Source organism: Amphibalanus amphitrite, unplaced genomic scaffold (assembly GCF_019059575.1).
Source record: "Amphibalanus amphitrite isolate SeventyFive unplaced genomic scaffold, NRLGWU_Aamphi_draft 001249F_arrow, whole genome shotgun sequence".
NCBI classification, from domain to species: Eukaryota; Metazoa; Arthropoda; class Thecostraca; order Balanomorpha; family Balanidae; genus Amphibalanus; species Amphibalanus amphitrite.
The window spans coordinates 95,112-122,665 of record NW_024882742.1 but is presented as its reverse complement, the minus strand read 5'-3'; the positions used below and the strand labels follow the sequence as shown (position 1 = coordinate 122,665).

General features: G+C 53.3%; 1 protein-coding gene across 1 annotated transcript in view; it reads left to right on the top strand.

Moving 5' to 3' along the window:
- Positions 1–27,554, top strand: part of LOC122371484 (NADPH oxidase 5-like) — a 43,798-nt gene that overhangs the window by 9,200 nt on the left and 7,044 nt on the right. The window contains exons 2-5 of the mRNA XM_043347836.1: positions 4,657–4,850; positions 10,079–10,267; positions 11,058–11,230; positions 24,410–24,598. Coding sequence (XP_043203771.1) covers positions 4,657–4,850; positions 10,079–10,267; positions 11,058–11,230; positions 24,410–24,598 — 745 coding nt within the window. The remainder of the gene's footprint in view (positions 1–4,656; positions 4,851–10,078; positions 10,268–11,057; positions 11,231–24,409; positions 24,599–27,554) is intronic.

Genomic DNA, 27,554 nt, shown 5'->3' with positions numbered 1-27,554 from the left:
TCTGTCTGAGTGCTTCTACATTATCGAAGCAAATAACCATGGGACGAACTGGTTCACGTCTTTTGGTGATTTGAAAGAAGTTATAAAGTAAAGAATTAAGCTTTCCGCGGTGCAGCTTTCCAGCAGCCTTTGTTAGTGTCACAGTGTATATAAATAATAATATATGTTGTATGAAATTATATATGTTGGTTTTATCAAACATCTCTCTAGAATGCCGAGTCAGTGTTCGTGTGTCTGGGCTCCGACTGAGTCAGACGGTGCGCTAGTTGTACTAATACGGCACATTGAAGGCACGCCATTGTCCTGGGGCGTTGTCGTTCTTGAGAGCTGACTGTGGGCTTCTGGTCCGTGAATCACGAGTAGGCGGCGCCCTGGTCCGTTTTTGGAGAGCGTCTATCAGTCCGTGAACCGCAGTGGCGAACAGCTCCCCTTTCTTGGGGCAATAATAGCTCCTGACTCAGTTCTTCTTCGCTTCTGTGATGTGGCTTGAGACAACATTTTATCCGGAAAATAGCAATGTATGTCTATTGTCTACCCTTCATCATGCTGGGGTTGACGTAGGCCGTTTGCATTGTCATCTGATATGTTCTGCAAGCATGCCTCGCTGTTTTGTGCAGCCGATGCCGTAAAGCGCCATTTATGTGTGCGTATATACCACTCGACGCCAATAACCTGTGGCCTCTCCGTCATGCGGACATCGTCTTTTGCATTTTTGACAATGACGCCATCCAGCAGTATTGAAGTCAGTGACGTCTGTCCTGTCATCTCGTCATGCAGTCACACCCAAAACCTGTGACTGGACTCCGCAAATCTGGCTGGCCTTCCAATGCCACCCACCTGTCTGACGTCAGAAGATGAGACCTTATCCGGCTGCGGACACCTCAGGAATCTTCGCACGAGGCTGTGTGAGGTGCCACAACTTTTTCAGATAGCGCGGAAGCTGCTCGTGCTGATTCTCAGATGCTTGGTTCTGATCCAAGGTCTCTTTCCTTAATCGTCCATCGGCACGCCGGATGAGCGTTGCATTCACGCATGTAAATCCCTGTCGGCGCTCATGTAAGAACCTGTGCTAGCGGCTTTAGGAACACGAAACGGGTCATTTATCTGCCAGCTTCTCCCATGCACTGCTGGTGCGCGGAGAGAGGGTTCCTAGTGACAGCTGGTCCATCGCAATGTTCGCTATCGTTTTTGCGCCCGCAGAATGAAGTGAGAGGCGACCTTCTGTGGTATGTAATGCGTGTAAGAGGAGATCTACAACACGATGACATCGCTTGGACACTGTTGTCAGTCATTCCATATCGTTATCCTTATATAATCGTGAACTACCCACTGTATGCTCCTCTGCCACTGTGGGCTGCCGGGTTATGCTGGATCTGTAGTCTATTGGGAGGGAAGGGTGCGCCGGAGCAGGTCAGTCAGTAGTCACCGGTCGTCTCTGTAGGGGGGACACCGGAGCCGCCCCGGCGGGGTGTACTGTTTCACGGTGCCGACCGATCCGCGTCAGATGTCCAAAACGTTACACCGTGGCGGCAGTACTGATGGTGCAACTGTGCAGAGAGCAGGGGACTGTGGAGGGGAGGGTTGGTGGACAGTAGGCGTATAGCAGCAGCCCATATCGAATGATCCATTTACTCTTGCCGTCCACTTCCTTCTGCGCATGCTGATGACAAATGTCCACGGGGACAGCAGTTCCTCGTCAATCCATAGACTACATCGGTCTATTCCAGGATTTCGGCAGTCCACACCATCCTGCAGTTTGTCCGCCAGACCCTGACTCCTCTCCTAGAACGAACACAGACACATTTCACGGTCGGCTGGCCAGCGGGTTAGCCCAGAGCGGCGACAAACTGGTGGCGTAACGCGCCATCCCGGCCACATGGCGCATTGTTCCGTGGAGGCCATCAGCCGTCCCTGTAGCGCACCTTACCGGGCTGCAGCGGACCAGACGAGACGGGCCTGACGTCAGCGGGGCGGGCGCTGTGGAGCGCAATGTGCGGCATTTGCGCAAAATCAACATTTCCCAATCGATTGTGGCAATTGATCATTTCATGGAACGCCAGTGTGGTCGAATGAACACAATGGACAATGTTCCGCATGTTTAAATTTAGCTCCCCTACACAGTTGATCGGTAGGCTAAGCACATGATTCATCATGGCTAATACCTAAGTTCAACTGATTGAGATCTCGTGTCCTTTGCTTTGATTGTTTTTAATGCCTTCTCTAGTGTTTCATTCAGCTGTAACGTGTGTATCATGTGACAGAGTGCCCATGTCGTGACTTTTGCCTGTTCATTTTGCAGTATTTATTGATTATACCGGGTGGCCCAAAAAAACGTTCCGAACTTTGGAGGCCTATATCTCAAATTCGAGTGCAAATAACGAGCCAAAATTTTCATCAAGTTTGCGTCACTTCTTTGCGCATTGGTATGCCAAATTATAACACTGTACCATCATTTTCAAGTTAGCAATCTTATGTTAAATTAAGTAAGACGTTTTTGCTTTTTTTGCCGTTGTTGAACGGTAGTAATGATTGGCTTAGACGTACCATGTTAGAAAAAATAGGAAAAAAATAGAACACGTGAATGATACCAGCACGTGTGCTGTTATTTTGAATATTTTTGTCCCACTAATGTGCCCAATATTCAAATGCTAAGCCAAAATTGCGTTAATAGATGTCATTCGTTTCAACACAAGTCCTGTTTCGAAGAGAAGGAGCGGCACGGTGCATGGGCTACTGCTGATCGCCTTCCTTTCAAGAAGATCAAATAGTAAATCGACCGAATAAGGAAAAAAAGCTAGAGGGAATGTGTCACCCTGAGGCCTGAACCATCAATGAGGCTAGTTGCCAGTAGTGCAGTCATGGCTGCAGGCCGTGGTGCCGAGATGGAAGTGGCCCGTTCACTCACATTTTTAGTAAACATCTGAGCAAAAAAAGTGATTTTTACATGGCATGCTAGAAACACGAACCGTTTAAAAAGTAATAGACCGAATAACATAAAAATCATACCATTTGCTGAAAATATATGCCGCATTGACTATTGGAAGTTTCAATGTTGTATCTTTATCACTTTCTGAGAAATATCTATTTAAAATTGGGAACGTTTTTTCTGGGCCACCCGGTATTATTTTTGTCAGCCAGAGCATGTTGCTTCACTCTCACATCAAGGGTATCACTTCCGAGTCGCCTTTCACACACGTTACCGCAAATGACCCCGGAACCGCCCCTGTCACCGGCCATGTACCGCTCGCACCGGGCGACAGCCGCCTGACACGACCTGTGCTCCGTTCAGCCTCGCACGACCCGCGCCCGGGTGTAAGTTTCACACCGGGTCGGGTAGCAGAGGTAGATGTTAGCTCTGGAACATTGCATTGCAGCGAGCGGTTCAGCCGCCGGAACAAACTGCAATGTTTGTTGGCTGGCGGGACTGAGAGAGGACAGGCAGCAGTTGTCGGTGACACGGTGTCAGCACGCGCTTTGGGGTGTTGACATGGTGTTAGCACGTACTCTGGAGGTGGTGACATGGTGTCAAGTCACGTGCTTCAGGGGTGGTGACACGGTCCTGTTTCTTGTTCTTAGGGATGGAAGTGATAACAGTGATAAGACGTGATAACAGAGTGGCGAGGAAGAGAAGCAGCGAGTGTGTGGTTATGTCCCTGATATGTCACCGCTACGGTTGATTTCGTCCCTTGCCTTTGCCAAGATGCTCTATTTGTCTAATTGATAGTTGGTGGCATATGGCGCGCTCCTGTCTCACGGGTTCGGAACCGTTTGTATTGCAACATCAGAGGGTCACGGTTGACCGAATCTCTTCACAGTACACAGTGCATACTTCTCTGAGTCCGATACAGCTTCTACCGACCCTTCGTGGGGCTTTGAGTGTTTGCTCCTCTGCCTGTCCGGTACTCGACCGACTTTGCCGTAGTTAACGGTTGTAGGGCTCAGCAGGCGCCGCCTTGCTTGAGTCGGGTCCGGCTCTAATGGCAATGTCCGACGCTCGTGCCTGCCAGCTCTGAGTGACTCCTTTATTTTAAACTGTTTCTGCTCTTGTTGATCCGTTAGAACTGTTGAGGACGGCGAGTCGAGTTCAGGCTCTGTCGTCGCCTGCTTCTCCGCGCATAAACACACAATACTCTTCGCCGGTCACTCATTCACCTCCAGGCTTCATGTATGCACTGGGTGGCCAGTAAGGGCTTTACCCGGGACAAAGAAGTGGACAAGCATCGAGTTACGACCAGAAGGCACCGGCAAACAAGCAGCCATCGTCAACAACAGTCAGGAGGCACCCACTTAACGCCATGGTAGTAAAAATGATAGCACCTGGTCGGTAGTCATCCGTTTGTTTCTACTAAGGTATTCTAGTCAGACATCAAGCGTCATCAATAGTCCATCACTGACAGCAAATAACTCTCACTCTGACCTTTCCCTTCCCTTCTCCTGCGTGCTGAAGACTGCTGGATGCCAGCTCCGGCTGCCCTTTGTTTCTACCTCATCTGATCTCTCTGATCCTTGCTGAAGCTTGTCTCGGTTGTTATGTCTCTACTCTCTATGTCATGTTCTCTCGACTTCTGCCATGCTTAGAACGTTTGACACCAGTCTCCACTGCCTTGTACTTCCACCTCATCTGACCCATCTGACCCTTTCTCCCCCCTCCCACAGGCTGAAGGCAGCTCCGTGCCGGTCTCGACCGCGCTTCCGCCGTCCGCGCTTCCTGCGTGCCGGTTATCTGAGGAACGCGGCCAGTTTTCTGGCGTTCACGGCGCTGTATGCGGGCACGAACCTGGCGCTGTTCGGGTGGCGCGTCTGGCAGTACCGTGACCGGGCGTTGCTCGAACAGATGGCCCGCGGCACAGGTGAGACTGGGGAGGATTTGAGGCAGGGTGAGTGAGCGACGGGACTTGCTGGAAGGGAAGTATGGGTGAGACGAGAACTGGCGCTACTGGAGTCTGAAATCGATCAGATGTTGGGTACGATTTTTGTGGGGAGATGGTAGGGGTGAAAGGGGGTAACATCATGGATATGAAAATGTGTAAGAAGGGTGCCAAACCCAACCATGCATGTGGCTCAAGAGTGAATTGGGACTCCGTCAAGACGGCTTCTTTTCGAACACTCTGGTGGGGTAGCTCTGTAGCTTACTATCTACTTTCTCACACGCAAACAAGATCTAATGCAAAAAATACGACGGAGGGCCTTCCGCCGTTGTGCAGCCATTAAGTATCTGTTCTGGCTGCGCCACGGATTCCGTTTGGCCACCACCGGACATGGGTTTTTACACCGTGATCCGCGCTGAGCTCCTGTAAGGTCGGAGCTGAGCTCTTCTGAGACTGCCTCACCTGCGGTTCTTCCGCTCAGGTGAGGCTAGGGTCGTCACTGAAGGAAACAGCACATTAACCGCCCAGCAGTTATTGCGTCTTGGGTAATGAGATACACGTTTATATCGCTGTGTCGTTCATGTGGGATTTGTTCTGAGAATTACATCATAGCTGCCCTTCTAATAGAACACCAATTGAAACTGATCATTGCATTGCTGAGTGATGACACGATGTCGTATAGCCCCGGAAGAGACGAGGGTGGTTAGTTGGTTATTGTCAGGGCTTATTTCTAACGACCCCCAGTTATAGTGAATGTTGTAACCGATTCTGCGCGGGTACGGAGGGTCAAACTTTCTCCGGCGAAACTGTCCGGCCATGTGGCCAGCTACAGAGACCCGTCATCTCCTGCGGTCGCCGCTCATTACATCTGACGCCATCAGTGACTGTGTCTCGGGGACCGGACGGTCCCCGTCTATTTCAGTAACCACTTAGGCCATGCTCTTGCTTCATTAGATCAACGTCCGCATGCGTATAGTTCGTTTTTCTTAAGTTTGCCCCTCACTGTAAACGTCTTTTTGAACACAGCACGAGAATTGCTAGCTGAATTACTGAGAAAACTGGTTGGCGCACATTGTATTGTAGATATGAATAATATTTTCAAAATAAGCTTTGAACACCGACGATTTAACGTTATGTTAAGCGCCGTGCAATTTATTTATTAGTTCAGACATAATTCCCGAGAAGTCGTCTATCCCTGTGGGGCTGTAGGTATTGGCAAATACGAGCTACGAGTCTGTGAAATAGTAAATAAATTTGATCAAATTGATCGTCTGTCAAATCTGGTCAAATCAATGTGCGCCAACCAATTTTCTAAGTAATTCAGCTAGCAATTCTCGTGCTGTGTTCAAAAAGACGTTTACAGTGAGGGGCAAACTTAAGAAAAACGAACTATAGTACGATTACGCCCGGTTTCTGGTCGGTGGACGCTGTGCCGCTATCGTTTGGCGGCGAAATTGAACGCGACGGGAGTTGCACATTTTGTGCTTTTCTCCACGGGGAGTTGCACGTTTTGTAATTCTCTCCACCGGGAGTTGCACGCTCTGAGCTTCCACCGGTCGAGAGCGTTGGCAAGCTCTCGCTCTCGTTGGTGACACATCATGTTCGATTGAAGCAGCAATGGTGACTTTGTTTTTTGTTTTTAGAGTAAAAGAAGGCGAATGTTGCAGGGTTTACAGTGTAGATCGTGAAACTATGCTAGAGGACGATCAAATACAGGGTGTTTCTGAAAATGCTGACACATTTATTTCTCCTATATCTCTCATGTTTATTGACGCACACTCATCGTCATAGGCTACAACTAATCAGTCATCATTAAAAATTCACATCCATCGCCAATGATCACTATTTGATCCCCTTCTCGGAACCTAGAGCAGGTGCTCGAAGCGACCACCACTTCAAGCCAAACAGAGTTCGACCCGACGGTGCACTGCGCTTCCAGAACTCGGCGGCGCTCCTGGGGCGTCACCGCCCTCACGCACGCGCGGACCGCAGCCTTCAGCTCGGGAATGTCTCGGGGTTCACTCTTGTAGGCTCTTTCCTTGACATGACCCCAGAGGTAGAAGTCCGCCGGCGTGAGGTCCGGAGACCTCGGTGGCCACCTGGTGGGGGTGCCTCGGGAAATGAGCCCCCCCCCCTCCCCCGAAGCGCTCCTGCAGCCACTGTAGGGTCACAGTGGCTGCATGAGCGGGGGCACGATCCTGCTGCAACCACTGATCATACCACTGGACTTCCTCTGGAGCGCAGTCCAGAACTTCTCGAGGACCTGCAGATAGCGCTCCGCCGTCACCGTGAGGACGTCGCCCGCGACATCTTCGATCCAGATTGGGCTGATAATGCCCGTGCTGCTCACAGCGCACCATGCAGTGCATCGGGGCGGGTGCGGCTGATCTTCTGCGACCTCGTCCTGGGCCTTCTCGCTCCAGATCCGGTTGTCCAAATTAGATCAAGATCCAGATCCAGATCAGCGCCATTGTGTCAAAACAACAGAATTGGTTTCGTAGTAGAAATGCACTATCTTAGCATTTTCCTTCGTGTCAGTAATACGGCGTATTGAATGAAAGCACCGATGCTGTCAAACAAATTTTCAAAAACTATTCTTTCGTCTCGTGCATTGAACACGTGCATTTAATTGCAGTAAATTCCTCCAAATACCAAAACAAATGTGTCAGCATTTTCAGAAACACCCAGTGTATGTGGGTATCTTGTGACGTTGCTTCAAAGGCGATTATAAAGAGAAGAAAGTCTCGCACGCATAGGTACTCTGTCATAGTTCGGTTAACGGATTACGTGAACGATCGATGAGCACACAGATAAGTGCACGCCATTGGTCGACAATGACCGATCCCTTCCGAACACCGCCATAAGCGTACCAGGGTAAAATTATCGCTGGCCAGTCCTGCATGCCATGCCATGTCCGATATCGCGCATTGGACTAGTCGTTCAGAGGTAAAAACCATAACACGGTAGTACGCAGCACCCCCGCAGTGAGTATAACGTCCACTCAGCCCGGGTGTCCGCCGACAGCACCCTTCCGGCGTTGGCGCCGCGCCGGTTGCGTCATCGCCGTCACCGTCACCGAGACGGGACGGCAGGTTTCTCCCGAGCGGCAGCGCGCCCGTGACTACCGACCGTCCGTTGGCCGCCTCTCGGATCGCGGCGGGTGGGAGCCGAGCGACGCAGATTGCCTCGTTCAGGACAGACTGTAACTAAACTAAAGTGACAGCCCGCTGTTGTGCTCAAGAGTGGAACAATCTTAGAAGCTTAAGTTGCCAGGCCTTAAAATGGAATAGTTTTGTAATTTAGTCGTCGCCACTTAGCTCAGTCATCAGTGGATTGGATATCCATTGCATGAAGGCCAAGGATTGGTCGCAGTTGATAGGCTCGGTTGCTGCTGATACCATCACCGTTATGAGTTATCATGGATAATTGATTTCACCATTTCTTACTGTTTGCAAACTTTTGCGCCACATCAATAGCGTCCAGCTTATATCAGTCATCAGTGAGGCATCCCGATCCGACCCGCCGCCGGCCGACCACCGACCGCTGACCCGCCGCCGGCCGACCACCGACCGCTGACCCTGACCTTAGTATGTCGGCAGCGCGGATTCGTGTGAATCCTCGCCGCCTCCCCGGGGGCGCGTGGCTCTATGTTCGAGTGGGTATGCGATAAACGGTGGCCGTGGCGACTCCTTGCCGTTTGGTAACACAGACCCACCGCCGGCGGCGAAACCGGCGCAGATCGGACGGCCGGAGACGTGGAGCGGCGTGGCTCCCACGCGAAAGTTGTCTTTGATTGGACTGTTGCGGCAAGCGCTCGCAGTGCCGCCGCCCGGCCGCAGAAATTGGGGTAGGTCGGGATTGCATTGTGCGCTAATCGCCAGCGGTTTGGCTGTCGCGTCTGCAGGTGTGCGCTGAGTGCCCAAGGACGAGCACCGATACTTACACAGACCGATAAGTGTTGATTTGTTCATCGTCAAATAATTAGAACTAACGGCACGTAAAGAATGCGACGACGTAATGACAGGTTGTATGAAGGACTGGAGGTTCTTGGGCTCATGGCATGCTGTGGATTGACGTGTCATTTGATGGACTGGTGACTGATAATCTGGTCTTGCCGTCATTGGCGGGTTCCGCGTCACACCCCGTCGACTGTCGGGAATGCGCCGCGGTTCGGTCTCATTACACCGTGACAGGGCTGCGGTTACAGTACTCCCGCCGCACTAATGCAGCGTTACATTCCGCGTAACGGCCGCGTGACGCCAGGGCCGGGTCGGCCCAGTGCGTGGTCCCGGCCCGGCCGTGACGCGCCGTCATGGTAGGTTCGGCTGAGAGCGGTGCTGTTTTCAAACTGTGTAATGAGCTGTGGCAGACGCAAGGGCGTCAAACTGTCTGTCAAATTCGATGAACCGGGATTCATTCAGAGCGATTGGCTCAGGCATCACGGATTCTCTGATATCTAGCTCTAATTGAGTGGCTCCTAGACCTAGAGCATGGTTGTACCAACGTCTGAAAACGATTAGAAATTGTATAAACATCAACACCGAGTTATCCAATTGTCTTATCAATGATGCTTTTCGGCGCCGTTATGGCTTAGCCAGTGCTTGCTTTCTTGTGACTTGTGCGACCTACGCTTACGGTCTGGTAGTGTAGCTGTCGATTTTTCGTGGATTTTTCCAGCATCGCTCGCTAGGTAACCGTCTCACCGCAGCTCAGTCTCACGGGCCTACCCCGCGGCGTCGGCTCACAGTAGCGCGTGGACGCAAGGTTCCCACGAACCCAGAGCCTTACCCACCGCTACGGGGGTGGGGAGAAACCTGGCCGACTTTCCTTGGGAGTGAGACGGTGCTTTCGTATGTGTGTAGACGATCGTGTACTGAGTGCTTGCTTGATAGCGGGCTTGGGTGAGTCTCCTGCGCATTTCGCAGTGCGACATTGGCAGGATTCAAACTAAACTTTAGATGCGTCTCGACGAAGCTCAGCTCTGAGCTTGAACTGCGTACCTTTGGAGCTCTGGTTGACATATCTAAACTGACTGAGCGCTGGCAGGGTTCTATTTCAACATTTACTGCGTATTGGTATGGTCCTGTTTAGGCGTTGACTGCGCCTTGACGCTGGCTGGTGTCTGACCTGTGACTGTCTCCCGGCAGGTTTCTGTCTGAACTTCGACTGCACAATGGCACTGTTGTCTGACCTGTGACTGTCCCCGGCAGGTTTCTGTCTGAACTTCGACTGCGCCATGGTGCTGGTTCTCGTTCTGCGCCGGATGCTCACCTGGCTACGCTCCCGGCACGTGGGGCAACTGCTGCCTCTGGAACATCACATCTACCTACACAAGATGGCCGGCTGGTCGGTCTACATCCTCAGCGCGGCGCACACCCTCTTCCACATGGCCAACTTTGGTGAGTGTCGCCAGGGTTTTCCTCCTGTGTGTCAGTCACTGGCATGGACATGATATTACATACTACATAGTCATTGGTCATGGACGGTGGCATGCGCGAGGAAACAGGACAGGCATGTGTTTTGGTTGCCTGCCCTTGTATCAATGATAAATGTCCACAAAATGGCATGAGACATATTCGGGGCATTCTAAGAATTCGCTGTAACGCCTGGTTTTCATTTCGACCAATGTCGTTGATAATCGTGCAGCATGAATATCACCCCCTCCCCCCACCTCATCCCATCCATCCCACTCTCCCATATTGATAACCGCACAAGGCGGCCAGCATCGAGCAAAGAAGTGAAGAGCTGTGTGCGGTTTATTGACCTGGCGAACGACCTCCGTGCCATCCCACCTCCGAACGACCTCCGTACACGTCCCCATCTGTATGTGACCCGAATATGTCTCTATTAATAGCGTCAAGGTCACGTCGTATGGCTCAATTAATGCGGTCTGGCCCGAGATGACGCGTCCTTCAACTGTCCCCAGCGTGTCGCCCATGGTCCTATCTATGCCGTTCTAACCGCGCCGTCTAAGTGGTGGACAGTATAGCTCATGGGCTAAACGCCTCCTAACTTCATCTGACCATACCCGACTCAAACGGGCCTAACCTTACCGGATCTGACATGATCTGACCTCAACCCGTCCTCGCTCGTTCTATTGTGAATGAGCTGGCTGATGTGATTTGCCACGGCTGGCAGTCTGAAGCGAGTCCATCAGCCCCGACCCTAACCTTCGTCCTCCGCCGGCAGTGAACATGTCGCAGAGCTCGGGGGTCACGGTGCAGGACTACCTGTTCGACACGTCCATGGGCATCGGCTGGTTCGCCGGCTCTGCCAACATCACCGGCCTGGCGCTGCTCGTCATCCTCACCATTATGGTCATCTGCTCGCACCGCGCCGTCAGAAAGTCCGGATACTTTGAGGTGAGTTCCCCAAGGGGGTAGAACTTTGTCCAACGGGACCTTCTGCTCTGCTTATGGCTTGCGTCTTTTCTCCCAAAATATGCGGGTTGAGGGGTGTGACTTGGGAGTGTGAGTGTAGGACGGTATTGTATTGTATCACGTTACTTTCGTTGGGCTATCCACAAGATTGTGGCTTTTAGTTACTACCCCGAGTCAAGTCCGTTCAACTCGGATAGGGTTGTGTTGGGGTTTGGTTCTGTGTTGAGATGCAGTCCGCCACCGGGCCACGGGCGGCTGTCGGCCCTGCGTGTCCCACTGGCCGGGGTCAGGGTCGTGGCGGCACTGCGCCGTGACCGATATGCTTCGCGAGCGACGGAGATAGGACGCTCCCTGGCGGCGGCGTGCTTCAGTCTCATTGCTTGGGATGTACGAGTATACTATACACCCGGCTACCTCAGTGCGAGCTGGTGGGTATGTGGGTGTATGCTGGCCAACACCGCTGGGCTCTATCTGAAACTGAGAGTTGGAAGGCCACTGTCGTCGCCGCAGATGCCGTGACTATTACCGCTGCTGCAGTGGCCCATGGCTGGCTGGCTGCCAGCTGTAGCCAGGTCGAGCTGTGGCGATCCATCTGATGAGGCCGGAGAACCGCCTCTCATGCCGCGCGTGCACGCTGGCACGGTCACACGCGAGTCACAGACGACTCGATTAGTTACAGCTGACATTGGTGCGATGTTGCAACAGAGGCCGGTCTTCTATTGTTTAGAGTGGCACATCCATCGCATGATGCTAGCATGCCACTTAGTGGAACAGCTAGATTGGGGCAGGTCTAGTATGGATGTTAATGAATAGCCTGCGGGGAGAGCTGACATTGTTCAGGAGTGGCTTCTGAGAGGCTGCCACCCAATTCGAAAATCATGGCGACTAGTGCGGTGTCCTCCGATGTGACTCATGATGTATCTTCGGCTCTTTCTAGCATCTTTGCTTACAAATTACGATCGCTAGTCAGACATGCTTAGAAATAAGTGTCTTTTCCAACCCTTGTTACTGCTATGGGACACTGAGCAAACTAAACTAACAACGGGGCTTTGGCAGCGCTCAGAACGTCTGCGCTTTCTTCGATAATAGTGTGAGCATGGCCTCCTGTGCACCGAACACAAACACAATCGAGGTATTGGCAAGGCCTTAGACATGTTCTGTTGAGGCGAGGCGAGGCCCGAGGGCGCTCGACCGTTCATGAATAACCTGGCACGCCTGTTAGCCCTGACCCGCGCGCGCATCATCACTTTGCACGATCAGCTGGCAAAACGACTAATTCCTTGTGTCACTGCCGATGTTGCGGCGGTCGATTTGAACCGCCGCCGGCCGTTCGTCGCTGCGACTGTACCGGCGCCGCGCCGTGCTGGCTCGTCAAGTTGCCAGCGTATGGTATTGACCTAGTTGTATGCATGGCGCACGGCGACGACCGCTGCCACCGCTGCCTTCGCCACCGCCGCCACCGCCGCCACCGCCAAGTTTGCACAACCGGTGCTGGTGGCGGCCAGTGGGGAGCTCAAGGGGTGAGGTATAGGGATAGGGAGAGGGGAGTGGACGACGAGGGGCGGGCAGGATGACCGAAAACTTCAAGACAACGAAAACTTCAGGGATTACGAAAACGTCTGGGAATAGAGACGCATGTGAGAGAGACGTATGTGTAGAGAGGGAGAAATGTCACGACGCTAAGCGCCGAAGTGTTGTCTAATTGACCTCCGGTGACCTGGCAGCCTTTTCCTCACAACACACTGCCGACTGCCTTCCCCTCTCTCGTTCCGGCGGCCCTCCGTCGTCTGCCGGCCCTCGCAACCGGTCCTGGATGGGGGAGAGCCCAGCTGGGCTATAGAGGGAGACTGGTCCATCGGCGGCCTTCCTGTCGGGGGAGTGGACGGCCGTGGCACAGCGGGGAGCGGCGGCCGGCTCCAGCCCTGCAGTCCGACTGGCCCATCGGGGTATCATCCCGGTCCGTCTACTGTGAACCCAGACTGTCTTCCTGTCGCATCCAGTACGCCTGTCTTCTATCTAACGTCCACGCATTTATATTTACTGACTACTTTTTGTCTACCACTTGCAACTTCTGTCTACTCCTGTCCATAGTTTTGTCCATCCATGATACATCTACTATCCATCTCCGCTCCAATGTTCCATACCTTTATGGCATTTATGGATATATGGCCTTGTTCCACTCTCCAGAAAATAGGCATCATGCCAGATACTCAGTCCCCATTTGTCCACTCTCATCCGTTCAGAACTGCCCATCGTCCATTGTCCGTATGATGTCTAAATCTGAACTCGCCGTGCTCACTACTCAGCCCAGCGTGCACCTGGCCAGCCTGCGCGACTGACTTTCACCCCGACCCCTGCGGCGGCCAGTATCAATATCGGCATTCGGCCCATATGGTAACGAATGCGGTGCAAGAGATATGGCTCAGTTGCAAAATAGAGGGGTCTGAGGCGTTGCCATTATCTTGAGAAATGTGCTATGTGTTTGGGATTACATTGGTAAATAAGTTATGCTTCGAAATAATAACCATAAGTCGAACCAAAGCATTTGTTATGGGGACCATGAACCATGAGCCGAATGTTATCTATCACAGTTGGAACCTAACCGCCTAAGTTGTCGTCACTGGGGCCATGAGAGGGCTAGCCTCTCTTCTCATGGAATCGTGACCTGACCAGCCCCACTGGTCCGCTTCTGACGAGCTCACCGTCGATGGCCCGTGGCCTGTGTTGTGCCGGGTCATGGATGTCCGGCCGGGGCTGACCCGGGGTCGGTGGCGGTGTCAGTACCCGACCGGTCCGGCCGGCCGGCGCGTGGAGGAACGCCGGACAAGTGTCACGGATCCACTGCAGGTGGGCTTGCCGCTGTCAGTGATCTCAGTAGATAAACGACTGCGGAGTAGCTCGTGAGTGACTCCTGGCCGGCCGTTTCGCCGGTAGCCGGTCCGCCCCGCTCAGACCAGTTGGAAAGCTGGCCGCCGGCATCCTGCTCAGTTCTCTCGCGTGCTGGATAACCCGTGTCGTGGTACTTAGCAGCGCAATGGCGCCGGCCGCGGTCCACTGAGCCGCCGCTCCGCTCCCCTGGGACTGGCCCAGGCCGCGCAGATGATCAGCTGATGTTCGGACCTCCCCCCAATCCTGACCAACAAACCCGACCCTGACCCCCTGGCCGCCCCAAGGACGCCTGCCTTATCATTTCGGATGAACGCTCAAATTTGTCACCCAGTCTTACGTTTTTGTGGATTCATGCCCTGCCTTGGGTACTTTTTGTCCATGTCATACCAGGCTGTATTGCCGGTACAAATGTGCCCTCTAAGGTCACCAGGTCTGGGTACACTGGCGCCAGTCCTCCTCCCCCCCCCCCCCAGTGCGTATAGGCTACTACACCCGACCCCCGACGGGGAAGTCCGACGCCCCCGGTCTGTCAGCCCCGTGGGCCGCGCTGCCCGTACCTGGCGCCGAGCCGACTGACCTTCGGGCCGGGATCGGTTGCGAAAATCTCGGCCGTTCGGGGCGCTGCCAGTGGGACGCACCGGCCACTGGACAGGGAGATGAGTCTATGGGCACGGCCCGTTCAAGGTTGGGGAGGTTTGGAGGTGCGTCAGGACATGCCGCCAATGTTTTAGCTAAGGTACCAACGGAAACGGTGTGTGGCAGTGCTCGCCATATCCTCTGATTATTCTGCAAAATTTACGGCTAACAAACATAAATTGTCTGTTGATATTCTTAACGATTAAATATACTTGAACCGAAGCTGGGGTGCTTCAGTTGCAGTGGGCTTCTTTGGCTGTGACACAGACACGATTCGCCCATTGGTGTTCGATACTTCCTAATGAAAGTCTTTATTTGACCGCTAAGTTCTCCTCAAATCATCAAATCGAATCAAACACGCAATTCTAGCCTTTGTCGGTAATCTTGGAATGAAAACAGGAGCCATGTTTTTCTGAAGTCTACCTCAACCCTGAAAACAGCAATTAAATGAGCTATGTCAAACGGTTGGAGTTTCCGGCATCTCTACCGATCAAGTGGATAGACGCTCGACCCCACGACTCTCCCTACCGTAACGCAGCCGACCCAGTCCTGCCGTCTGCCTCCGCCCCCCCCGCCCCCCGCCCCACCTGGTGCAGGTGGCTACGTGTGATGACTGCCCAGCCCCGCGGCCACTCTGAATAGCCGTCCACCGAGAAACCGACGCCGTATTCCGGTAAAAACGCCTGCCTTGCTCTGGAGTCGGGCGGCCGGCGGCGGCGCGCGGGCGGCGGCTTCCTCTCCGCGCGAGGCCAGCGGGTGGCGCCGGTCGTGGCTCGTCCTCCCCGGCGGCGGGGCGACTCGGCGCCCGCCCCGCTGACCTGTTTTCATGGCGCTGCCGACCCGCGGCCACCGGCCGACGCGTCGAGAACGGCGACTTATCCCGGGACTTTCCGACAGGAATGTACTTTACGCCCAAGAGGCGTCGCCCGTAGACTAGTCTCTTGGTGAGGTATCTGGTCTTCATTCCAGTTTGAAATCCGATCCCACGGCCGACTGACCCTCAGATTCGACCATCCATGATCTGTGGGCCGCTACTGACGAAACGGTGCTAATGAAGTTCATGTCGACAGCTGTATGTGAAGTGCCCGTGTGCGGTGGGAGGGCGGACGGAGGGGAGGTGATATTGTGGTCACTGCGGCGCGGTCTCGGCTGGATGTGGCAAGTGGGGTGATCGACACCCAGTGGCCGTGGCCGGGTGAGGCCGAATCAAACAGCACCTCAGGGATGGACACTCTGCTTGGTACAGATTGCAGCCACTGAGGGTCCAGTACCCGCAGTACCTAAATGATACTGGAGAGCGATATGGAATCGTGGCTGGGAGCTGCTATAAGTTCTGCGTCCAGTGTGGGCCATGCGATGCGTCGTTGCACTAGTTGCACGGCATCGCTAGCCACGGTCAGATGTTACGTGTTCATTAACATACGAACTCGCTTCTGGCTAGCTCGACCTTCAGCGTGTAAGCAAAAACTTCAAACTGGGACTGTTTAGATTTTGCGAAGCGCCGTCCTGTCTCTTCCACCTCCATTTCTTGACTCCCTGGTGTTGCATACGGCGACCCTGCCCATGACAGCGCTCCCACAGCGCTCCCACACAGTCAGCAGTCTGCGCTAGTGCCCTGCTGCTGGCGGCGCTGTGGTGTAACTTACGTCGGGCGGGGGCCACGGCACGCCAAAAGCCGACTGATTGTTATGGGAAGCGGCGGCGCCGTTTTGTTTTGAAACCGGCTCCATTACGGCGGGAGTAGGAGCTCTGACGGCCTGCAGACGGGCGGAGGGGTGGTGGTCGGCAGGGTGGGTCCACGGGTCTCTGTGCGTTTTGGTCGTACTCGGGGTAATGTCCTGGGCTGGGTGTCCGTTTAGAGGCGGGGGTCATACGTGGGGTGGACCGGTCCGAGTGTTGTAAGCAGGCAGTTAGTTGCACAGTGACAGCTGACGGCGGTCAGCCGTGCCGAGAGGGTAGAGCGGGGAGCGGAGAGAGGGTGTGAGGTGGGAGAGGGGAGGTCAGGGCCGCGGCGCCAGTGTGCAGGGGATTTCCGCCATCAGCTGACGAGCGTCACGGCTCCGGCTCCCGGGTATGGTCCGTGCACGTGGAGGAATGTTTATTGTAACGGCACAGCGGGGTTCTTCGCCGCCGGCCAGCCGCGATTTAATTACCCAATGACGCTCTCTGACGAATTCAGAATAGGTAGTAACTGACGGGGCGGACTGTGGTATGCTGAGATTAGGCATCCGTAGTCACAATCCTGTAATGCTGATCCATGAATCCGCCGGTAAAAAAAGACGTTTTACTGTTGACTTTCCGAATAGTCACCAATCCCCCTCAAGTTTAGCCTCAGTCTCTTTATTGACGGGTCATTACGTGCAAACACAGACTTGCCATGGACCTTTTACGCTCCGCTGCGCCAGCCCCCGTTCACGGTTCACTGCGTTGCATGCCCCCTCTGTGAAAGGGATGCTCCCGCGCGACTGAATGTATCGTTACCCCACCGTGCTCGGTGTGTGCAACCGGTACCGGCAGCTATCCGATCGAACAGGACTGGGTGGTGGTCCGTAGAGCATCTCCTCCCAACAGCTCTACCATCCCACTCCCCTCCTCTCCCTCCCCTCACTTCTCTTGTAATGTCATGATAGCGGTATGCTGCCCGCCGCCCAGCGGCAGCGGCTACATTCGTGATTGTCGAAACCGATTGAATATATGACCACACCGGAGCTTAGATCTACAGAGGACCAGTGCCCACGCGCGTCGCTTGACGCCGCCTGGAGATGGATTGTGACAAGGAGGACGGTGGACCGATGATGTCACATGTGTCAGTTCTGATGATGACGTCACATCCCTGACTCGGTCCGTCGCTCTCAGTCTCCTGTGTGTCCCATGGTTGCTTTAACTCTCGCCGGCACAGGCCATTTTGCGTCCTTCGACGGCACAAGGGTCCTATTTTAGGTCCTACTTTAAGGTCCTAGGTCATCGGGTGACCTTCCAGGTCAGGTCAATGACCCGAAAACCGTGAAAATCGGGACCTGTTAGAAAGTCGTAAAGTGTGGCTGCTATGTGGTTTTCGGGGTGCTGATCACGAATATCGTGTTAGTTTTGATCAGAGATGATGTCTTTAAAAGCATTTAGACCAGGTTGGGTCAGGTCAGGTCAGGTCAACCGGTAGGGGTTGTGACGGATATTCGTAATACGTGTCAACCGCCTCTGACAGCTTCGTAACATGTTACGAAGGCATCAAAACTACTTCGTAAATGTTCCAATGGTTGCTAAATTCGAATTCAGCTCCAAAACTAGCCTAGAAACATGTAAAACTCGAAAAAGTGAACCGAGGTCACCCGAGGTCACCAAAGGTCAATGACCTGACCTGACCTTCAGGTGACCTTGACACTCACCCTAATGTATGGGAGCAACATCAAATCACATGGTTGAACGTTTGAAACCACGAAAAGCTTGCAAACGCGCGGCTAATGCGCGCCGACATACGCCGAAACGCGATTCCGGCCAAACATGGTCTCGGAAAAGAGGTCACAGGCATGGGCGGCGCCACCGGGGGGGACGGGGGGGACAGGTCCCCCGCTATCGAAAGTTAGGGGGGTACAGTACCCCCCTATCGGCGAGGCCCGTTCAATAGTTGATAATAATGCATTGTAAAGTTATCCGTCGCATTTAATGCATCGTTGGTTAATCAAGGCAGGTTCTGAATAAAGATTGCTGTTGGGATGTATCGCAGGGGGTCCTGGCCATCTGCAAAAGGTGTGGAGCTGTGATGCCTATAAGGTGATCGGCAGGGCCTCGGGGATCGTGCCCCCCCTTTTTTGGGGCGCCAGGCAGGGTTATTACCTCCCCACCCCACTGCCAGACCCCATTGCCGACAAAACCAAGTTAACTGAAATTCCATAGATTTCCGTTACTATATGGATATTTTCCATTCCTAATTAGTCAAATTCAAGCATGGCAGTTCTACCACAGGAACCATTTCAAATCTATGCCATTTAACCCCAGCACTTGTGGGGAGAAGTGTTCGGATAGATCATAGGCAGGACCAAAAAAGCACGCAGTAGCCCAAGACCTTATAATTGGGTAGCATCGGCTCCCTCTCGTCAAGGGGTTCGATAGCACTCGTTTTTTTTTCTGCAAAACTAAGTTCGGTCGGCGGCCGAACGGCTGGGGGTCTAATCGAGCCCCCTCCCCTTCTTACGTCAGCGGCTGTGAAAATGCCATTACCAGCTGTTGAAACATGGCAGTTGCTTTTGCATGAGTGCACGAAAGTGTTTTAGGTACGTGATACGTGAAAGGTTCTACATGGAAACTGAGATACACCAGCTTATCAAATTGTGCTCACTGTGGTACGCTCGGTTTTACCTTGACTAGTCTTTGAATTCTGGGGTGAAACAGACCAGTCAAGAAACCTGTTCCATAAGGAGAGCCACTAATGCTAAAGTCTAAAGAGATGAGGGATGAGGTTTCCAGAGACCTTCATTACCTCCCAAAGGGGGTGCCCCGCCATTTGCCAATCCCCATGCTGTGTTGTTACGATTGGAGGGTGAATATGAGAACGATGCAGGTCGTGCCAGCTCGATCATGACGAACACAATGGTGCCGACATCACAGCTCTACTGCCATTTTTGACGAAGTTAATCAACAAGGACCGGAATCCTACCCTGGGGCATTTCACCTGCAGAGGCCGCCGGACCTGAGACCCTTTCACTCATTTTTTTTTTCAACGGTGCATGCGGCATGCGCTCGTTTTTCCCGCGAAGCTCTTGGTAAGTAAAATCCATAAGAAAGTGTGATCAAATAACGGCTGGTGACCTTCCATGACCTAGCATGACCTTTTGAGTGACCACCAATGACATGACCACTGACGGCTAGCCATTAGCTGCACCCTGCCCGTTGCATATGGATCAGGTGGTGATGTCATGATTCTGAAAGTATATTGCAGTTTTGGCGCACTTGTCAGAGCAGAAGACATTCCCACTTTTCCTCCATGACTATATGGGGGTGAAGCCATGAAGCTGACCAGACGTAAGATCGAAAATTTGAAAGTACGAAACGTAAGAATAGTTGGCACTGCTACTCGACACTGACCGACCGGTCGCGAACTTCCCGCCTCCGGATTTCCAGCCGGACACCCAGTTCACTCGGCCACGCGGCCAGTATCCCTAAGCAATTCGCAGCTTGTAGGAAACCAGCTTTGAGTTGGCAAGACTGCAAATTTTGATTTAGAGGCAAGGATGCTTGAAAAGGTGATCGATCTTAGGTGTCCTAGGATAAGTTTGGAAACGGGATGCACCATTCGATGTGTTTTGGGCTTTGCCAAGTTTCGTGGCGTTACGTGCCTCGTTTTTTTTTTTTGCATACACGATCAGTATCTACTTTTGGGATTTTCGGACAGCTACAGTCCCCGTCCCCCCCTATCGAAAACCCGTGGCGCCGCCCCTGGTCACAGGTCAAAGTTCATTTGGGTCAGGGTCATGAAATTTTCAGGGTAGGTGTAAAATTGATCAATGCGAGGGTACTAAAAGTTTCGTCGCGATCGGCCGCTGTTTACGCGAGTTATTCGCGAAAAACCTTAGGGGGGGGGTTGCATCAACAGGGGGAGGCCTGTGCCAATTGTAATGGTCACTGATGGAGGGAGGGGAGTTAACTAGATGTGTCATGTATCTCTTTGTTGCAACTTGCAACACTGCATTGACCAGTTGTTTACCACGTGCGGGAGCCAGACAGTCCCTGGCTTTTTCCGATTCACTGCTGCAACGAAATGCGGCATCGGTTACAGTTACTAGCTGCCTTGTTGCTAGTAGTCCTGGTTTCCCCTGCCTCAGTCACTGCTAATGCCGCGCGGTTACCGGTATAACCGCCCGCCTGGTAACCAGAGACGGGCTTGGTCGTATAATGTGCGCCGTAACTGCCATATATCACGGCCATCGCAGCCTGCTATCGGGGTGGCATGCACGACTGTTGCAGCGCCGGCCGCGATCACTCTGGAACTGACCTACATATGAGAACTGCCGTCCGACAGTCGGTCGGTGTTTCCGTCGATTCATTCATATGTTCACCCTTCTTCCATTCGCCCGTTCATCCGTCCGCTTGTCTATCCATCCTCCCATCCATCTATCTTTTATTTCATTCATCCACCCATCCATCCATCTCTCGCCGCTAGCTGCAGACGCCTCCCCCACCCCACCCCACCCGCCGAGTACGCAGTACGCACGCCTGATAAGATCTCCCGTCGGCCTTTTCCGCCTGACTGCCGCGCCGCGCTGGCTGCGGGTACCGCACGGTGACGGCTCGGAGCCGCCGAGCCGCTACTAACCGCTGCGGAGACTGCCGTGTGCGGTTGACACAGTGCGTGCGACAGGGAAGGGTAATATGGGTCGCTGTGCGGCCTTCGAAGGCCGCCAGTGAGCCCGTCTGACGTTTGGATGGGTTGGGGTGGTGTGGTCTGGATGATGCATGTGTTGTATGTGGGTATTGATTGTATGATGGGCTGAGACAGTGATACAGACCGTTGGACTGGCGAGGATAAACCAAACCGTCTGGGCTACTAACACCATGGAGTGGGGATGAAGCAAGGGCCTAATGTTCATATATCATCAAACACCAGTGGCATATGGCAATGGCAGTGGCATATGGCAGTGCGGTATGGAGCGACTCGAGTCACGGTTCAGTCTGTCGGTGGTCGATTTAATGCGGTGTCGGTTACAGTGACACGGGTCATGGGTCACGGTTCAATCACTGGGTCACGGCCCGGCAAATGACGCCGCTCACGGACTAACGACGATATTACCCGCAGGACTGGGCACGGAAATAATCGTCATCTCGCACCGACCATACTAGACACGGTAATGACATCGAGACTGCTACTACTTTACCGCCAGCTGCCTTTGTCATTCTGTCATAAATTGTGACGTTTCTGAAGATTTTATTTACCACAACTCGCCACACACGGCTAGCCGTTTTTGTTTTACTAGGAACAGTCGTTACTGGTTGTGTCATGTGTGGACCTTGACACGGCTATGCCATTGTTTTGTTTATGGCATCTTTGGCAATCACCGGCGTATAGGCTGTTCCATGGCATTAAAACTGTCTGCGCACAGTGTGTTCAGTCTACCATCTGTTTGGGACCGTATCCCAGGGACGTGGGCCTCAGTGTCTCAGACCCCCAGATTATCTGCTCTCCATAGTCAGACTCCTATGCGTCCTCCAGTCCCCCCCCCCCCGTCCCCCTGCTCATCGGGCCCGTCCCGTACGGTGCCCGGCACGGCACGCGGCCGTGGCCCCCGGCGAGGCACGGCGCCGACCTTCCCGATCAGCTGGTGCGCTCGGCGCCCCCACATTCCTGGCGTGCTTGTCAAGGCTGACCGACCGACCGACGGGCGGCCGGGCCCCCGCCTTCACGGCGTCGCGCCGGGGTGGTCCGACCGTCACGGTTTGATGGGCCACGCAGGTGCGCTGTTCGGACTGCCGAGCTGTCTGTGGTCTACGTGCATCGAGGGATACTACGTTAGGTTTGAGACTTATGACTTATAATACGTCGCATGCATCGATTCATGACAATGAGAGATTTTCTTGTGAAGTTCTCTGGTGCGTATTCCTTACATTTTGACAGTGTGGCAGGCTTTGTTGATCACTCAACGCTTGGCTGAGCTGAGCTGAGGTGCATCTGAAACGCTTTCAATTACAAAATATAGTATCGTATGCACGTCAGGCTCGCGCACGAGCTCATGTGTCCGCGATGTCAAGGTCTCTAGGCTGACGATGAAGAATGGCCTGAAACTTGCAGCGTTTCAATTGGTCGGAAAATGGCGCTGGTTGAATACCTGTTGTGCTGTTGTTTCTCTCCCACCATAACTCGAGATCTATGACTAGCTCTCGGCTATGTGTGGCTGCCGCGCCGGTCTCGATCGCATAGTTACACGGGTGACGGCTCGACCCACCGCCGTCATCCTTGGCGGGCGCCGGTGACCTCGGTGACCTGGCGTGACCCCTGACGGCGGTGTGCGCCCCGAGGTCGGCGGGGCGGGGCAGATAGGAGATGGGACCGGGCTCACGACCCGGCGAGGGGTCTGTGATGCACCGTGACCGAGACCGGCCGGGGGCGTAACGGGGGCGTGTAACAGCCTCCGGATCGATCAGAGCACGTCACGAACCTGCGCTGGTAGCTCGGCCAAACGGCTGCTCCAATGGGGCCTGGTTCAGCCCCTGCTCCGTGGTTAGATGGGGCTTAATCGTGCTGATCGTTTGATCAAAGTGTCTCGAACGCTTGATGCTGTTGCTCCGGTCGGATAAAATGAATGAGTGTTTGAAAGGCCCCGCTGGTAACCATATGAGGCATATTAGTCAGCGGGTGGGTTCATATGACATTGACAGCGTTGCTAAAACATGAGCGGTGTCATAATGCTGATGCGGTGCTATTACTCCAACATTACCGCCGCGTATAAACGTGCATTAGGGCCATTCATGCTCGTCACCCGTCAAAAATCCTAAATAAGCTATTTTCCGGTCTGCTACCTTGTCTGTTAAAACGGACGGTGCCAGGCGTATCGTTGTTCCCGTGGAGCGGCCGTAATGTGCCGTTTTGCGGCCGGGCGCGTTTCATCGTCCTCTGAACGGGGATGGTGACCCTGCCTCTCGCTCGGCGCCGTGGGGGAGCCGGCCTCCGTGACAGCCTTGGGCGGCACGTGGCGCGCGCTGCATACGCCGCTGATGGCTGCGCACTGCGCAGTGACCCAGCGCGGGCCCGTAGAGCGCTGCTGCCGCCGGCACCAATACCTACAGTCATGGGTGGGGATGGGAATGGAGGGGTGCCGCCAAGACAGTGTGTTGGGTCGGCTGAAGGTGCCGTCTTTCCTCGCATATGCTCGGGAATCGTGCTTTGAAGTTTGAGCATTAACAGTGTGTTCAATACTGATTAGTATTTAGAGTTTCAGCTAGCTATTGTTTCGCTTCACTTGGTCTCGTTAGCAGCTACCTATCCCTTCAGCGTGAGCCGTGAGCACCGAGCAACGGCCAGCAGTCAGACCAGACGGCATGGTGAGCAATCCGCTGTTCATTCAGCCCCCACCAAACGGTCTTACCGCGGCGGCTCCCCGGCGCTGCATTGAGGGCGCGACCGTGGCCGGCCGGCCGGCGGCCGTTTCGCCACTCGGTACCATTTCGACAGTCGTCGCCCGGCGGCGGTTGACCGCCCGGCACGTGCCGCCTGCGGTCAGCGGTCGGTTTTCAGTCATTGTTTTCGGTCACCGCTCCGTCATTGCGCACAGACGGGGGTCGGCGTTAGCGGTCAGGTGTTGGCGGTTTGTGACGGCGGCACACCGCTGATGTGGATAAGGATTGGCTGATCGAGGACCGATCAGTCTGGGACTCGGCAGCTGGCCGCGGCTGTGCTGGTGTAGGCTGTCCCTGTTCGGTCTGACTGAGCTATAGTTACCGTGTGTCAGTGTTAGGATCTGTGATGGGGGAATGAGCGTCATCTGAGTTGCTGTAGATGTGAAGAGTTCTCTGATAGTCCCTTCTGATTGTACGTCCATCCATAGACTTCTGCGGTCTGCATACTGGTTTACAGCGGCCTGTGAGCTACACATCCCTCTGCCTCGTTCTGCTCTCGGTCTGACCTGACGCCCCCTCTCTCTCCCCGGACAGATATTCTACTGGACGCACCTGCTCAGCATCCCCACCTGGGTGCTGCTCATCCTGCACTCGCCCAACTTTTGGAAGTGGTTCCTGGTGCCGGGCGCCCTGTTTGCGCTGGAAGTGGCCTGTCGGGTCAGCCGGGTCTGCAGCGACCGGGGCAGATCGACCGTCACCGCCGCCACCCTGCTGCCGAGCGAGGTCAGTACACAGGTCACAGGTCACTCTATTGCTAAGTGAGGTCATTCGATACGGCACAGGTCACCCTGCTGCCCAATGAAGTCAGTTACCTACCAGGTCACAGGTCACTGCCGCCTTTCTGCTGCCAAGTGAGGTTATTTGACAGGTCACAGGTCACTCTGTTACCCAGTGAAGTCAGGACATGGCACACGGACACGCTGCGACTCAGTAAGGTTAGCTGACCATTTACAGTTCACACAGCCATCTAGCGAGGCCAGGTCACTTCGCGCTCCATCGCCGATAACTGCCCAGGGCCAGCGAGCTCGGTACAAAAGGCTGTAGGTTACACCGCCGTCCAACGATGCCCGTTGGCCAGGTGCTTTGTGTCATTATTATTACAAAGTGGTGCGATTGGCACTGAAGGGTGCGTCTGCACCCCTAAACCACCTTACCAACCCCTGCAGAAGGAACCGCAGAAATCAGGTCAGGTCACCTCCCGACAATGGGTCATTGGGGGATACAATGAGGTCCTCAATAAACTATCAGCAATGCTAAACGATCGGTTTATGGCATAATTGTCGGTCTTTCGACGGGGAGTCCAGTTACTACGTCTATCGACGGCATCGTTTACGTGGCGTGCCGTTTTACGAGCCGTGGCTGTGGAATGACGTCAGAGGTCTCCCGGTTCTCTCCGAAGTCGAAGTTGAGGGACGGGTTCAGTGGGGCCTGATGACAGCTCCCCGGCTCATTGGCCAAGGTCAGGTCCGGTAGGTTAGTTATTGGCTCATTGGAGATCGATGTGGTCAATGGTCATAATTGGTGGTTAATGATTTACTGATTTCCATCTATCAGTGCGGTATGCAACCCCTTCAAGCTGCCATCGGTAGCTTGGGCACATCATTAATTCTTGCGGTGCTGAGTCAAGTATCAAGTAATGGCCTAAAATTGCTTGCGATTAAAATTAGTCCAAAATTGCTGTCGGACGGTTTGGTGCAGTGCGGAGCCGCCATCGGATAGGTTAGCTCACGCTCGTTTCAGTCATTCATCGCTTATCGATTCCCGGGTATTAATTAGAGTCACCCCCTCTCCCTCTCCCCGTTCAGTTCACTGTGGTCGGTCGCTCTCCGCGGTAGACGGACACTCCCTTGCAGCTCTTGCAGACAGCCCTTGCCCAGCGGGGAGCGTTACACCGTCTGGGCGCCGGGCCGGCTCACATGGGGCTGCAGTTGTAGTGGGGTGTCCGGGGCGGGTTACCGAGTGGGGTGTCAGGGTCTGGCCTCACAGAGGTGAAAAAAATATCTACGCTGTCTCCAACTGTATAAGCTGGCATACTGGCTCTGTCTCCAGGCAAATTGTAAACTTTTTTGGCTGAGCAGCACACGAAGCCCTTATTAATACAAACTTTACAATTTTTGGCTTTGAAAGACACTCAAGCTCCGTTAGATAAAAGTTGAAGTATTTTCAAGGGCTGAAAAAGGATCAATAAGTGGAAACAGAATATTTTGGATTTCGGAGTTGCTTTTTGGGGAGTGTTCCTTTTTTACCTTCAAAAACTTTCTGCCATCTTTCTGCCATCTGGACCCAGCAATACCCATTGAAAGACTGGTTGTGTTTATGCTGTGTTCCCATGCTTTTGAACCGCTGTTACACGAATGCCGCGAACAAATGCGAAGGGTGTATTTGTTTCTGGGATAGACTAATGACTAGCCTTTATGCTTCAATCGCGAGGTCAACTCAAAACAATTGAACTGATGGTTTACCAATGCTTATAGAGCTTGTGTCAGACCAGACAAAATCAGCTAAGCCCTGCGTCAGTCGTCCTGGACCAACCGTTCCGTTATGCGCCAAACTCCATATAGAAGCGGACATTGGGGTTCAGATTGTTATTATGAGTAAAATATAAGTCATTTTCTTCATTAAACGGTTGTTTCTCTATGCGGCGATCATTTATGAAGCACGCCACACTTAGTTACCAACGAGCGATATCATAATAGCTCCATTTTTGGCAGTATACTGGCTGCGGCCGAGTGCGACGGTGGCGCCGACTATCGGCTACTCGTGCAACTAGGCCTCGCGGTGGCTCCGGCGGCCAAACTTCAGATGAAAACGTCCCTGTGTGGAGACTTAACGATAAACTGAAAAATGCGATATAATGCAATTAAATTCAGTAATATGCGTTTACCCTGACGTATTTTTTACCAATATTCGGGGATAATTGGCACCGGGATTTGGCAGGAGAAGATAAAATGTTTATGAACATTCCAAATTGTATTATACCTACATTGCATTGTCAAAATATGTCTCAATATATGCGAGACGTCATGCTGTTTGCCGTAGTATAGCGAAATTGTTTCATGAAAGACTCAATACAAATATAACGGGAGTGATGTATCTTAATTTCATTTGGTGGTGCAAATATTTTTTTCTTCCATGTCCCGATCCCGGGTCGAATTTTTCTCTCCTATGGATAAAAAGTGCAGAGATGTGTTGCTCAGTTAGTGAGCTACAGCGTAGTATAGCGACATTTTTATGTAAGCTGCCTATTTTTTCATACTGCGCTAGTTTCCACGAAAATCCGTGCTTACACTGACCAACATTTTTTTCTTCCATGGCCAGATCCCGGGTCCAATTTTTATCCGCCATGGATAAAAATACATAAATATGTCGCTCAGATGGTGAACTATACCGTAGTATAGCGACATTTTCATGTAACTTTCCTATTTTTTCACACTGCGCTATCACCCATCAAAATCCGTGCTCTCACCGACCTTAGTTCTCTGGCGTTGCCGATAGGCGGCGCTGGCGTCGCGTCCCGCGCTATGGCCGCGCCTGGCGCATAACGCGATTACGGACGGTCCGCGTGGCGTTCGCATTGGGGTCCGCCTGATGAAAGACGCCGTTGTACCATTTTATGGCACACAGATGTTACGGTCGGTCCTTGGCCCTTGGGCAATGGGCAGCAGTGTGGAGGCTGTGA